This window comes from Crocuta crocuta, unplaced genomic scaffold (genome assembly GCF_008692635.1).
Source record: "Crocuta crocuta isolate KB4526 unplaced genomic scaffold, BGI_CrCroc_1.0 scaffold32, whole genome shotgun sequence".
Classification (NCBI taxonomy): Eukaryota; Metazoa; Chordata; class Mammalia; order Carnivora; family Hyaenidae; genus Crocuta; species Crocuta crocuta.
The window spans coordinates 8,042,780-8,055,979 of record NW_027529424.1 but is presented as its reverse complement, the minus strand read 5'-3'; the positions used below and the strand labels follow the sequence as shown (position 1 = coordinate 8,055,979).

At 47.5% G+C, this 13,200-nt stretch overlaps 1 protein-coding gene across 1 annotated transcript in view; it reads right to left on the bottom strand.

The window, feature by feature from the left end:
• Nucleotides 1–13,200, bottom strand: part of SFMBT2 (Scm like with four mbt domains 2) — a 201,050-nt gene that overhangs the window by 62,289 nt on the left and 125,561 nt on the right. Inside the window, exons 8-9 of the mRNA XM_077758536.1 lie at nucleotides 11,346–11,447; nucleotides 7,468–7,615 (exon numbers count right to left, since the gene is read on the bottom strand). Coding sequence (XP_077614662.1) covers nucleotides 7,468–7,615; nucleotides 11,346–11,447 — 250 coding nt within the window. The remainder of the gene's footprint in view (nucleotides 1–7,467; nucleotides 7,616–11,345; nucleotides 11,448–13,200) is intronic.

The window sequence follows — 13,200 nt, the reverse complement described above, 5'->3', positions numbered from 1 at the left end:
ACAGTCTCTCCATTCAGTTCCTGGATGAGTCTGTCACAGGCTGGCGGGCAGGAAGGCAAAGACACTGGTGACTGACTAAAGCACTTCTTCCTCCCCCCCCCCCCCCGGCCCGCTGCTCGTTGAAGGGCTGCGCGCCCTCCCTTGAAGTCTGCCATGTTAGAAGATGTGGAATTGTCCCCAGGATGGAGTCCAACATCACGTACCTATCGGCTGTCGATGGCAAAGCCATGGTAAGGATCCTCAACCACAAAGTAAACTGAAGAATACGTACACTGAAAAGATGAAAGTTTCTAACAATCGGAAATATTTTCAGATACAAAAAAAAATCACCCAAAAAGTTTTAGTCCCCCAGCTCTTTTCAACCAAAAGTGATTTTTTGCTCAAGAATCCGTCAGAAAACTAAAAAGGAGAATAAACTTCCAAGTACAGTAACAAGGTGGATCCTCTCAGGTGCCGGATGAAATATCGTTATAACAAAAAGAATTACACAACCAAACCCAAAAGAGAAGAAAGTGACCAGATGCCAAAACACCGAGAGGCCCACAGAGGCAGAGCCGATCTGTCCAGAATCATCATGGGCTCACATGGGGTGGAAGATGACCACGGGCTCGAGAGAGAAAGAGGAACAGACATGGTCATGAACGCCCGGCCCCAGACAGCTGCCCAGTTTGCAGAAGGGACCAGAGAAACTCAGCTCAAGGGAAGGGAGAAGGAGCACACACGGCCGCTCCCCACACAGGGCTCCAGGGCTCCGCTTAAGGGGGTAGAGAGGGGAGTCCCGTGCTCCTCCAAGTCAGCAGCATCTGGGGAGACCCTGGCAAATTGACAATTCTGTACTGTACAGGCTGACAAATTCACGTGACATTCGTTCATTCATTCATCCCTTGAATAACCAGGGACACCGACATTACCAGGCACTGTGTCAGGTGCTGGGGATACAGAAGTGAATAAAACCGATTTTTAGTCTAGGATGTGCAAAACCCTTAGAACAGTGGGCAGACTCCAATGCGAAACTAGGTGGAAGGAATTACTTCACTCTATGTAATTCCGTGGACTCCCACGGAAATAACAAGCACCACTGGAAATTAGCTCACAACGAGAAATCACAAGCCACAGAAGGAAACAAAACAAAATGAGTGACTAGGGATACAGAGAATCAACACCAGCAAGCACTAGCAGCCCTGAACCTGAATGCTTCACACACACACACACACACACACACACACACACGCACGCAGACAGATCCTCAGTCTCACAATATTTTGATGCACCTTCTAGAAAATCATAGAATAAACACAGACAATAGATAATGGTTGAATGGTTCAATTAATAAATGTGACCTCACAGAACATTTTGACGGTAAATGGGGAAGTGCAGCTAAAACAGATAATATATAATTCTATTAATATATAAATGTATATTATATTATACAGATATATAATAGTTGTCTGCAAATATATAGACATCACCAAAACTGTCTCAAACAGAGGTGTTAACTGTGACGACACTTACAACTTTCACAGAAATAAGTTCCTACTCAACAGAACAGCAACTACAACGGCACCAGCTCCAGACGGTTTTAACAAGTTACTTTTATCAAACTTCCAGAATCAGACAACCCATATCTTACTTACACTGTTTTGGAGCCACACTGCCCAGAAGAGAGGCCGGAGAGGAAGCAAGCAAAAACCAGGGGTATATTCCATTAGACTGGCCACAGTCAATTAAAAAAAAAAAAAAAAAATCAAAAATCAAATGAGTCAGGGCGCCTGGGTGGCTCAGTTGGTTAAGCATCTGACTTTGGCTCAGGTCATGATCTCGAGATCTGTGAGTTCGAGCCCCGTGTTGGACTTTGTGCTGACAGCTCAGAGCCTGGAGCCTGCTTCAGATTCTCTCTCTCCCTGCCCCTCCCTTGCTCATGCTTTGTCCCTCTTGTTCTTAAAAATAAATATAAAAAATGTTTTTAAAAAATCAAATGAATTTAAAAAAGCCATTCAAAACAGCAAGCAAAGGGGAAATACTGAGGAAAAATACTAGCAAAAAAAGTTATAAAGAGATAATATAACAAAATGTCAATTTTTCTGAATTAATTAAGTTTCTAAGATTTTTAAGATTCTAAAAATCATGTACAATAATCTGCAAAAAACAACCAAGACAATTTTGAAAAGGAAGAAAAGGTGGAGGGAGTCACCTGATGGGTATCAACACATAAAGCAAAATCATTCTTTAAAAGCGACGTATTTGGGGCGCCTGGGTGGCGTAGTCGCTTAAGCATCCGACTTTCGCTTAGGTCATGATCTCGCGGTTCGTGGGTTCGAGCCCCACGTTGGGCTCTGTGCTGACTGACAGCTCAGAGCCTGGAGCTTATTTCAGAGTCTGTATCTCCCTCTCTCTCTGACCCTCCCCTGTTCACGCGGTCTCTCTCTCTCTCTCTCCTAGAAATAAATAAAAATATTTAAAAAAAAATAAAAAATAAAAAAAATAAAAGCAACGTATTTATGCGGAGACGGACAAATGGCAATGAAGCAGAAGAACTAAGAACAGAGAAGGTTCTCAGCCCCGAAAGGACCTGACACGCGCTCGTGGGGCATCAGCCATCAGGGAGGAGGCCGTATGCCATTCGGTGAATGACGCTGACGCAATGGCTGAATCTGAACACCCGATTCAACTTAAGTGACAAAATAAAATCAACTTGTTTTCGTCCCTCGTGCCATGCAAATCTTAACTCTGAGTACACTAAACAGCTAACGACAGAAAATGAGATTGCGGGATTTTCAAAGAAAACATAGAAGAACATCAATAAAAAAAATTTCTAAAGACGTAAACAAATCATAATGGAAAAGGCTGATATTTGACTACGTTATAATTCCGTATTTCAATATAACATAAAATAGCATGAAATAGTGAAGCAACGAGCCACAGACCGGACTATTATATACTGTGAAGTGCATGGCGAAGGGATAGTTCATCTTCAAACATACAAATATTTCTATACTCAAAAGAAAAAGGGGAGCAACATAATAAACGAAGTGAGGGCAATATAAATCATGAACAAGTGAATGACGGACTGCTCCACGGCACGAGCAGATTAGGGCCACCAAAATGAAACAAGGAGACCCATTTCACAGCCATCAGAATGGCAGTGTTGAGGCCTAGGTGTATCACAGAATAGTGGGACGGAGGCCAAATGGATCTCCAGCAAAGCCAGTCTCTGGGCTTATCCCCGGAGAGATCTCTCACTTTGGGGCACAGGTACAAAGATGCTCTGAGCATCGTTCACAACAGGCAAAACAGTTAATACCTCAAATCCCTTTCAACGCGAAATGGATTTCAAGAATTAACGTACATATCCATAAAACAGACAAAATGAATAAATAATCTTCACGCATCAGTATGGAGAAAAACCTGCAAAATGTTATCAGATGAAAGTTACATAAAGCCAGCCTAGCGGGATACTCTAAGCCTATCAAAAAGATCTGCTGTACGGGCGCCTGGGGGCCTCAAACGGTGAAGTGTCCGACTTTGGCTCAGGTCATGATCTCACAGTTCGTGAGTTCGAGCCCCGCAGTGGGCTCTGTGCTGACAGCTCAGAGCCTGGAGCCTGCTCTGGATTCTGTGTCTCCCTCTCTCTCTCTGACCCTCCCCTGCTCGCTCGCGTGCTCGCACCAGTATTGCGCGCTCTCTCTCTCTCTCTCAAAAATAAACATTTTTTAAAAATCTGCTGTTAAGCAATCTCTCATAGAGCCTGTAAGCCTTGCAGTAAAAGCATAACATCTTGAGGAAGGTGGTTATGGGTGGGAGGAGATGGGTGGGGCAGTTGGAGACTCGGCAGAGAGGAAGGGGAGGGGTACGAATGAAGGCAGAACTTCAAGTCATTCAACACCTAACAAATACGGACTAAGAGCCACTCAGAGTTCACCCTATGCGCGGAGAACAAGACGAAGATCCCTACTGTCGGTGATCTTGCACTTTAGCGGAGAGACACATAAAACCAAGACAAAGAAGGAAAACATCCGGCACTTGTATCTCTGATGACAAAAAGTTCTGCGCAGCAAAGCCACGCAGGGAAGGACATAAAAACACGGAGGGTAGAGATTTGTGACTGACACTACACAGGACAGCGAGGAAAGACCGCCGCAGCCAGGCGACAGCTCAGTNCCCGGGAATGGGGGGGGCATCTCAGGAGAGGAGGCCAGGCGGGGAGCTAGTGGGCACTGAAGGCTGCGGCCATGAGCGGGACTTCCCACTGACTGAGGTACCCGGGTCTCGGAGAGTCTGAACGGAGGAGGGACGTGTGTGATTTACACCTGAACGCCACCAGCCCGGCCATCTCACTGAGGTGGAGGAGGAGGAACGAAGCAGGCCATGGCGGTGACCCGGGAGAGAGCTGCTGGTGGCCTGGACCAGGGTGGTCGTGATCCTGAAAACACTGACGGGATTCGCCGACGGGACAGACAGGTGACAGTTGGCAATCACTCGGTCTTCTATTCTATTCTATAATGCTTTCTTTCACTTCTTAAAAAATCTGACTCAAATGTGGCCAAATGCCAGCACCTGACCCCTCAAGGCAGGAGGTCCGGGAGATTACGTGTATTTACTGTTTTCTGTACTAATATGTCTCAAACATAACCGATGACCAAATGGGGCACGTTCATCAGTCAGTGTCTGAGGGTTTTCTTCAGGAAAAGAGGATACCAATTAGGGTTCACTATTTTGAGTCTTTTTAAACATTTTTTTTAAAATGTTTTATTTATTTCTAGGAGAGAGAAACAGCGTGAGCAGGGGAGGGTCAGAGAGAGAGGGAGTCACAGACTGAAACAGGCTCCAGGCTCCGAGCTGGCAGTCAGCACAGAGCCCGACGCGGGGCTCGAACCCACGAACCGCGAGATCATGACCCAAGCGAAAGTCGGAAAGTCAGACGCTTAACCGACTAAGCCACCCAGGCGCCCCATTTTTAAACATTTTTTAAAGTTTATTTATTTTTAAAGTAGAGGCAGAGTGGGAGCAGGGGAGAGGCAGAGAGAGGAAGACACAGAATCCGACGAAGGCTCCAGGCTTTGAGCTATCAGCACAGAGCCCGACGTGGGGCTCAAGCTAACTGAACACAAGATCATGACCTGAGCCAAAGTTGGATACTCAACAGACTGAGCCATCCAGGCGCCCCGTGGAGACAGATTTTACAGATTTTTTTTTAACTTAAGAAATAGATTCAAAACAGTGTAAGTATGGATATCTGTTCTGTGCAAATCTCCCACACCATCGGTTATCTTTTGTTTCATCAGCTCCTTCCCACTGGGGAATGAGCACGATAGTATCTTCGGTCTGGGGATCAGGCAGAATTGTGAGTGGTGTTTATGGTTCTAACAGCAATCTAAAGCACGTAATATATTCACGGAAAGCACATACACAGGAAAACATCTAAACTCACTTCCCAACATGAGTAATAAGTCCGACATACTGTACACACAAAGCTCAGGGTTTGAGTTAAAATCAACTTTTATAAGAAGAGCGCATATGTTCATAGGTTAATAAAGAACAGTGTTTGAAAAACTTCCATGACATGATTCTCGGCCCTACTATCGACATAGAAGACATAACAAATTAGCACACACGGAAACCACAAAACTACCGCTACCAAAAACCCCACCACCACCTCTGAGCTTTAATTCACTTTAATTGCAAAGGTAGATTTTACTACGCACATAACATACAGCAAACATATTCTCCCAAAATGGTGAGAGCTCACAAATAAATCAGCCAAGACTTTGTAATAATCACAGGCCCTTGGAAAATTATTTTCTAGAATTGTAATTCTCCAACTGTATTTCTCCAAACATCATGAAACACAATTATCCAGAGGCACACCTACTTTCCAAATAAATATCTGAATTATGCTAACGGTCTTTTTTCTAAAATGTATTTCTAATGGTTTAATAAGTTCGTAAGAAATATATTAAAAATACCTAGAGGCAGTGGTAAACATGAAAACCCTGCTTAATGGAATAATCCCATAATCAAAATGCATCCATGAATATTTTCCCTTTATTCACCCTGTGAGGAAATACCCACATAGTTTTTTCTTTAAATTCTTAAACGGATCTTCTTTCTGCCTAGGGATTTATAAAGTCCAACCACACAGCACTTCAGAGATCTAGAAAACTTCTTTCTTTGATGACCCGGACCCATCCGCACAAAGGCTCTGATCCCAGAAGTCGGGAAGAAATAGAGATGGTCCGTGGGATTCTGAAATTCAACGAGCGGCCTGTTGGTAAATGTCATGCAGGAAACGACTTCTCTGATCGGCTACCAGATTGTTCATAATAAGAAACCTATACGAGTGTGCTCGCGGTTATAAACATATCCAGCCTGTGTCCCTGGCTTGACCCCGCAGAGCACCGGTGGAATCCGCAGGTGTCCCGTTTGACTGACAGTCTTGAAAACCGACGCACGACTTGGCGGGAGTCACCCGCAGGGAGGCTGAGGGGCATGGAGTTGGGAGACGCACCACCCGTGTGGCCTTGGCGGGTCACATAAACTCTCTGTGACTCGGCCTCGTGGCAGCTGGGGGTGAGCACGGAGCACAGGGGAGGGTGAGCGCCCAGCGGGGCACGGGGCTGACGGGCGCGCAGCAGATCAGAGGCTGCCGCGGGGACACAATGACCACCAGGCATCGGGAACTTAACCTTTATTATTCATTCCCCTCCCAACACAGGGGCGCCTACAAACAATCGTGTCCTTGGCATCTGGAGAGGATGGCACAGACCCCCACTACTCTGTGCAGATATCTGTTCAAGTGCTGCAGGGAGTTCATTTCCCTCATCTCTTCCTGTTTCCCCTTCCATTATTCTGTGATCTCCTCTGTTGCCTTCCCACCTCCTCTCCTTCCATCTGGCACGAGCGTCAGGTCTGCAGGGGCTGCGAACCACGTTACCGAACTGCACGCGAGGTACTCACCCAGAAGGAGGCTCGTGGCTTCCGGGGTGAAGTGATTTGAGCACAACCCGGCTCCCGATTTAATTATTTTAATGCGTTACGGTATCACATTGTTGGCTACCAGAGAGGGGGTTTGGGGAAGGACATTAACTTCTTGGAAACAAACACGGAAGAAATGCTTCTTCAGCACGTCGCTGCATTTTTAAGGCCACTTCTCGGACACCCTCAAGTGTTCAGCCTCCATCACTCGGTGACGCTGTGTCCTCTGTCACCGCTGCCCAGAAGCCCTGCCACGCAACGGCGGACGGGGAACCACCGTGGACCGAAGGGGGGCTTCTCCAGAAGCCCGAAGTCACGCACCTCGCCGAGGGAAGGAGCTGTGACAGCATCCTCTGTCGAGCCACCCGTGACACACTATCTTCCCACAATCTAAATCGTTTACAACATAAACTTCTCAAGATCACTGAAGGCACACTTTGGAGACACCACCTTCCCGAGCCTCCCAAGCCCTGCACACGTTCAGAGAATACGAACCTTTGGGAGGTGTGAGATTGACTCCATTTTTAAGGCACCATTGTACAGGTAAAATCCCCAAAGAATCCGCATGGCACAGCATCGAGAGTTTACTAGGTTCTGGTCTTAGGTCATCAATGGTCACTTGGAAAAAATGATTGTTAAAAACCTGGAAGAAAACACAACCACAGAGCCAAGGGTTAATTCCCCGGATGACCACACAATACCAGTACAAAACGCTCGTAAGTGTCCAAATGCAATCAACAGGTTTCATCAAAAGGATTTCGGCACAAACCGGCACCTCGAGGAATATTGCTCAATTGATCCAGTTGCCAAAAGGTGCAAGATCACTGCGGTCATTTTAACGGAAAGAGAAGCGAGTGAGTCGTATTCAGAAGAAAGAGCACAAAACAATGTCAGTGACGTTGGAGAAGTAAACAGTCAGTGCTGAAAGAACAAGCTCACGAGGAAGGCAAACCCAGACCCAAAGCCAGGATGGGCCCTGGAAGGCCGGCGGTTTCTCCACGGCCACAGCAGGGACCCATGTCCTCACAGCAGATCATTCGAGAACTCCGCCGTCTGGCTTGGAACTCTCTTACGAGGCTAAGATTTCTGGCCCCCTCCTTTACAGAATATTTTCTGGAAGCAGCCTAATTACAAAGCAGGAGAGTATACTCACTTCCGTGAACTCTAGTAAAGAGCCCTAATTCTGCCGCCTGAGATCCGCCTCTGAAAGTAGACTTTATGGAGCAAAGGCTCAAACTTCACCTTCCTAGTAAGATCTTCCCCGGAGCGGATTTACAACCACACCTTCCCTCCCACACTGGGGCCTTCCAGCCTCCTCCAGTCCCTTCCCTGTTGTGTCTTTCTTCGTAGCATTTAACATGTACCTTTCTTTTGACTGGCTTACTTTTTTCTCTCCCATCACCCGTTAAAATACAAGGTCTGTAAAAGCAGGGACTTTTGTCTACATCCTCACTGTCCAGAACAGTGCCTACATTAAACGCCAATGGGATCTAATCTTGTGCGCGTGCGTGTACACACACAGATGTGTATTAAAAACCTGGACTTCTGGGGGCGCCTGGGTGGCTTAGTCGGTGAAGCGTCCGACTTTCGCTTAGGTCATGATCTCGCGGTTCATGGGTGAGGGCCCCGCGTCGGGCTCTGTGCTGACTGCCAGCTCAGAGCCTGGAGCCTGTTTCAGTCTGTGACTCCCTCTCTCTCTGACCCTCCCCTGCTCACGCTGTCTCTCTCTCTCTCCTAGAAATAAATAAAAAATATTTTAAAAAAAACAAAAAACAAAAAAACCTGGACTTCTGTGGCAGGATTTGTTGATACTACTGGACCCTGTAAGGATGGGCACTGAGGAGTCTCTACAACCTATTAAAACGCATATCCGTGTGTCTATGCTTCGTAAGGAAACGTCCATCAGTCTCTTCAAATCCATCAGGGTTTGTGTCCCACGTGGTACAGAACCACTGAGCTCTCTGGTCCAAAACCGGTAGTCTGAGGGCTAAAACCTGGAGCAGCCAACCAGCCGGCCCCGGACCGTGCAGCTCAGAGCCAGCCGTGAAAGAAACAGAACCAAGGTTCTTTATCTAAATAATACAATATAATTCACACACACAGGTGATACTGTCGTCACCATCATCTGTCCATCCCGTACGGTTCTGGGTCACCAAAAACATAATCTATAAGCTCATTGTACTGCTAAAGGTTGGCCATTTAACACACAGTTACCCACTTTACCTATTGGCTTTCCTGTTATTTGTGTCTTCAACGGCTGTGCCACGAAGAAAAGCCCCGAGGAAAATAAAAATGAAATTTTCATCGTGATGAGTGGTACCGGCACAGCATGATATTCTCAAACATGATATTCTAAAGCCTTCCCCAATGTTAAGAGAATTACGTTTAATTGTAAATACCTACTCCCTTAGAACATCCTGAAATTTCACAACATGTAGGGGAACCTTGAACCTGCCTGTCTAAGTCCTAAGGGGCCAAAACACACAGTCTAATCCGCGCGTGTCTTAGAACACAGGGCCAGAAAGGGTTTGTGGGGAACAGAAAGGCTGAGTAATTCATCTTTAGTATAAAGGGTAAGAGAAAAACAAAATGGAAAAGAAAATGTGGCTTAAAAAAATCAGAGAGAATATCCTCCCTGCCCTCACCCCCAATAAGACTTATTTATTGTGCGGGGCACCTGGGGGCTCAGTTGGTTAAGGGTTCGACTTTGGCTCAGGTCACGATCTTGAGGTTCGTGAGTTGGAGCCCCGCGAAGGGCACTGTGCTGACAGCTCAGAGCCTGGAGCCTGCTTCGGATTCTGTGTCTCCCTCTCTCTACCCCTCCCCTGCTCATGATCTGTCTCTCTCTGTCTCTCAATAATAAAAACATTAAAAAAAAGAGTTACTTACTGTGAAACTAAACTACTGCAAACCTATCCAACAAGATACTGAGGTCTGGGCTGAAGCTAACCGTAATTAGTATGTCACATTCTAACATTACAGATCACAATTACTTGCAGGCAGAAAAGTATGAGTCCACTGCTGAGAGACCAAGCACATGGGCACCTCCATCTAGTTTACTGTATAAACACCAGGTGACCCTGATACTGTTACCTCTTAGAATGAGGACAGGGTAACGTTTACGCAGATAAATGGGCAGCTGGCACTATTGCATCAGCTGCTGCTGGAATAAAGGGAAATCCTGGCCAGCGTGCAAGGTAACACCTCTCAGTCTGGGAAAACGTGCAATTACCAGAAAGCACAATGAAAAACCCCAAAGGTCAATTTAAATATAAAAGGTTTTACCAGAGGGTGTTATGGCGGAGAACATAAATTGCAACCCCAAAAACCACCATGCAAAGTATCACTCCGTATTTTTTTTCCTCACGGGCCAGTTGATCTTCAAATAAATGAGCAGTGACATAAAAGCAATTTATGTTCTGAAGAAAAAATATTTAGAAGAAAAGAAAAACCATGGCCACAACCACTTTCCATATTGTGAATCACATTATCAGCACTGTGCTTCTAAAATCTTACCAAATCGTGAATAAGAAAAAAGAGCACACAAATGACTTGAGACCCTCATCACTGTGTCAACAAACCCAGGCTTCCTTAGTGAAAGAAATTAAAATGGAACCGTTAATTAAGTTCGCTCACAAAAGGCCATTAACTAAAACATACATTGGGCAAGAATGAGTCTTGGCCTCTCCCACCATCTGTAAGGGGACCCTCAAGGTAGAAACATGTGACTCAGGTGTCACTTCCACAGGTGACCTCCTCGATGGTGAAGGGACATCGCAATCTTCAAAGACCGTCAGACCATAATGACAGCGGCTTTACAGTAAAAGGCAATTTCATCTCAAATCAGAGAATCGGAGAAGCAGGCTCTCCCCTTGGTGAATGAAAGCCAGTGACAACACAGACGCAGACGGGGACAGGGGGCCACACGGAGATGGGGATCGGCTTTCCACGGCCTTCTCGGATGTCCAAACTATAAACGCATCACTCACGCCGGCCGGTGGACGAGGAACAGGGTCCCAGTGCGCGGAGGACACCGCGTGACGCACGAGCCCGTCGTGTCAAAGATTAAGGGGAACAAACAGGGACATCGCGGTGGCCATGGCCAACAGCAGAAGGCAGCAGGAAGAGCTCACTGCTGCAGACCCCGCGTGCATCTGGGCCTTCTTCCCGGCCACTCGGGGACCCCGGCATCTACCGTCTGTGCTCCCCAAACCCCTGCTGCAGCAGGAGGCAGGCGACCGGCCTCACTCTCTTCGACCAGTGACGGCTGGGCTGGCGACAGGTGCCCTGTACCGCCCTCCGCACGCGTCATCTGGTTGGCTGCGAGCGGAAACACGGGAGGCTGAGGTGGGGAGCCAGGGGGGTAAGCTCACCTTGGTCACCGACGCGGGACAGATGTGGAAGGGCTCGCTCAAATTCACTGTTTCGAGCTTCATCCCGACCGTGAAGAAATGGCTTCTCAGATCTGCGTGATCCTGCAGGGAAGGGAGAGCGAGGCTGAAAAGCGGCCATATCGTACATCAACTCGCGCCCTGTCTGCACGCCATCCGTCAAACATTTTATTGGGTAACTAAAATCGGATTGAAAGAATTAACCCTCCCCCATTTCAAATTTCTCATGATCGCAAGATACTGCGGATTTAATTATTTTCTGCAGGCTAAATTGCTTTTCCAGGGGAAGGAAACAAGGCTTTGTGGTCTTGCTTAAATTGACACTAAATTAAAAAAAAAAAAAAATTCACATGGCGCTGCTCTGATCGTCCCAGGCATGAGAAGCGAGGCACGGCGGAGTGATGGGGGCCATCAGTCATCTGAAACACACAGCGGGCGCATCTTCAGGCCTCTTGCTTCTGGAGGTAACTCCCAAAGGCTTCCGGGAGACCCTGAGGGTGACACGTCTGGTCCCCACGCCCCGTGCCCCATGCCTGAGAGCTTACAGCTTATCAGTTACTGGTGGTCAGCTGCCCGTCCGGGGAATGTGTGCGTGTAAAGGTCCAACTCAGCCCTGCAGTCGGAACTCAACTCCAGCTCCCTAAAGAGGAGCCACAGCCCCGTTTAATAGGCGTCTGGCGGTTTTATACCCCGCACACGGCGACCTTCTATGTGGGAGACACAGCCCCCCACTGCTTCTCAAGAAAATCAGTTCCAACACTGCTTTCCCCCCGTGGCGGCAGAGGAGGCTGGCTGGGCTCCGGATGCCACGATTCACCTGGCTGAGAGGGAGCTCACCTCCTAACTCACAGTCCGGGCAAACGGTGGTGGATAAAGAAATATATTTGCAGCCTGTCCCTGGGGAAATAATCGCTGCAAATAAATCCTATTTCTAAATACATCAGTGGGGGGAGACGCACCATGACTATGTAGGGATCTATTCCTTTCTTCGATCTGCAGACCTAAAGTGGGCTTTTAATTAATTCAATGTCATTCCCCACGCGGGGCTGGGGCTGCTCCGCCTGCAGAAGCTGGTCAGCGCGGTCAGTGCGGCGCTCGGGGCCAGAGAACCGCTCACAACCCTTCCCCCCCACGCCACTGCCCTACCAACGAAGGGGCGGGCTTTGAACACCCAGAGACCATAAGGGTGCCGTCCGGCGCCGTCACCGCGGGCTGCAAAGGGATCCGTAGCTGGTAGGTGCACCGGGAACGCTAGGTCTGGAGGAAGCAAGCGGTATCACGTCCCGTGGTGGCGGGGTGGGGGGCTGACCCCCAAGAAGGGATGTGTCCCATGCGCGGTGGCCTGCGATGAACACTCACGGACAGAACTAGCCTCTTCCCAACCTTTGTCAGTCCCTTCGGAGCTCAACAATTAACACTGTACACATTGTATGCATGTGAGGGAAAGCACAAGGAAATACCCTTTACGTGCAGGAGATGATTTTATTTTTTTAGTATTGAAAATACAGCGTTTATTTTTAATGGTGGCTGGGAAACTGGCTCAGGGGGAAAAGAATTCAAAAGATCCCGTATAGAGAGTTAATGCATATTAACACACATCAACCACGGTGCCAGGGCAGAGCCACAAACCACGGGGATGACACAAAGCAGTAACCCTGACCCAAAAAGGATGGATGACACACCTGAATTACAAGATTAAAAGTTAAAGTTCCTATGAGACATCAGTACCCTCCCCCCCTTGCATCTCAATACCAGTGGGAACTCAAGCACGTTAGTCGACTGTGCAAATAAACACTTTTCCCCTTTTTAAGTTCAAAAACCCTTTCTCTGAGGGCCT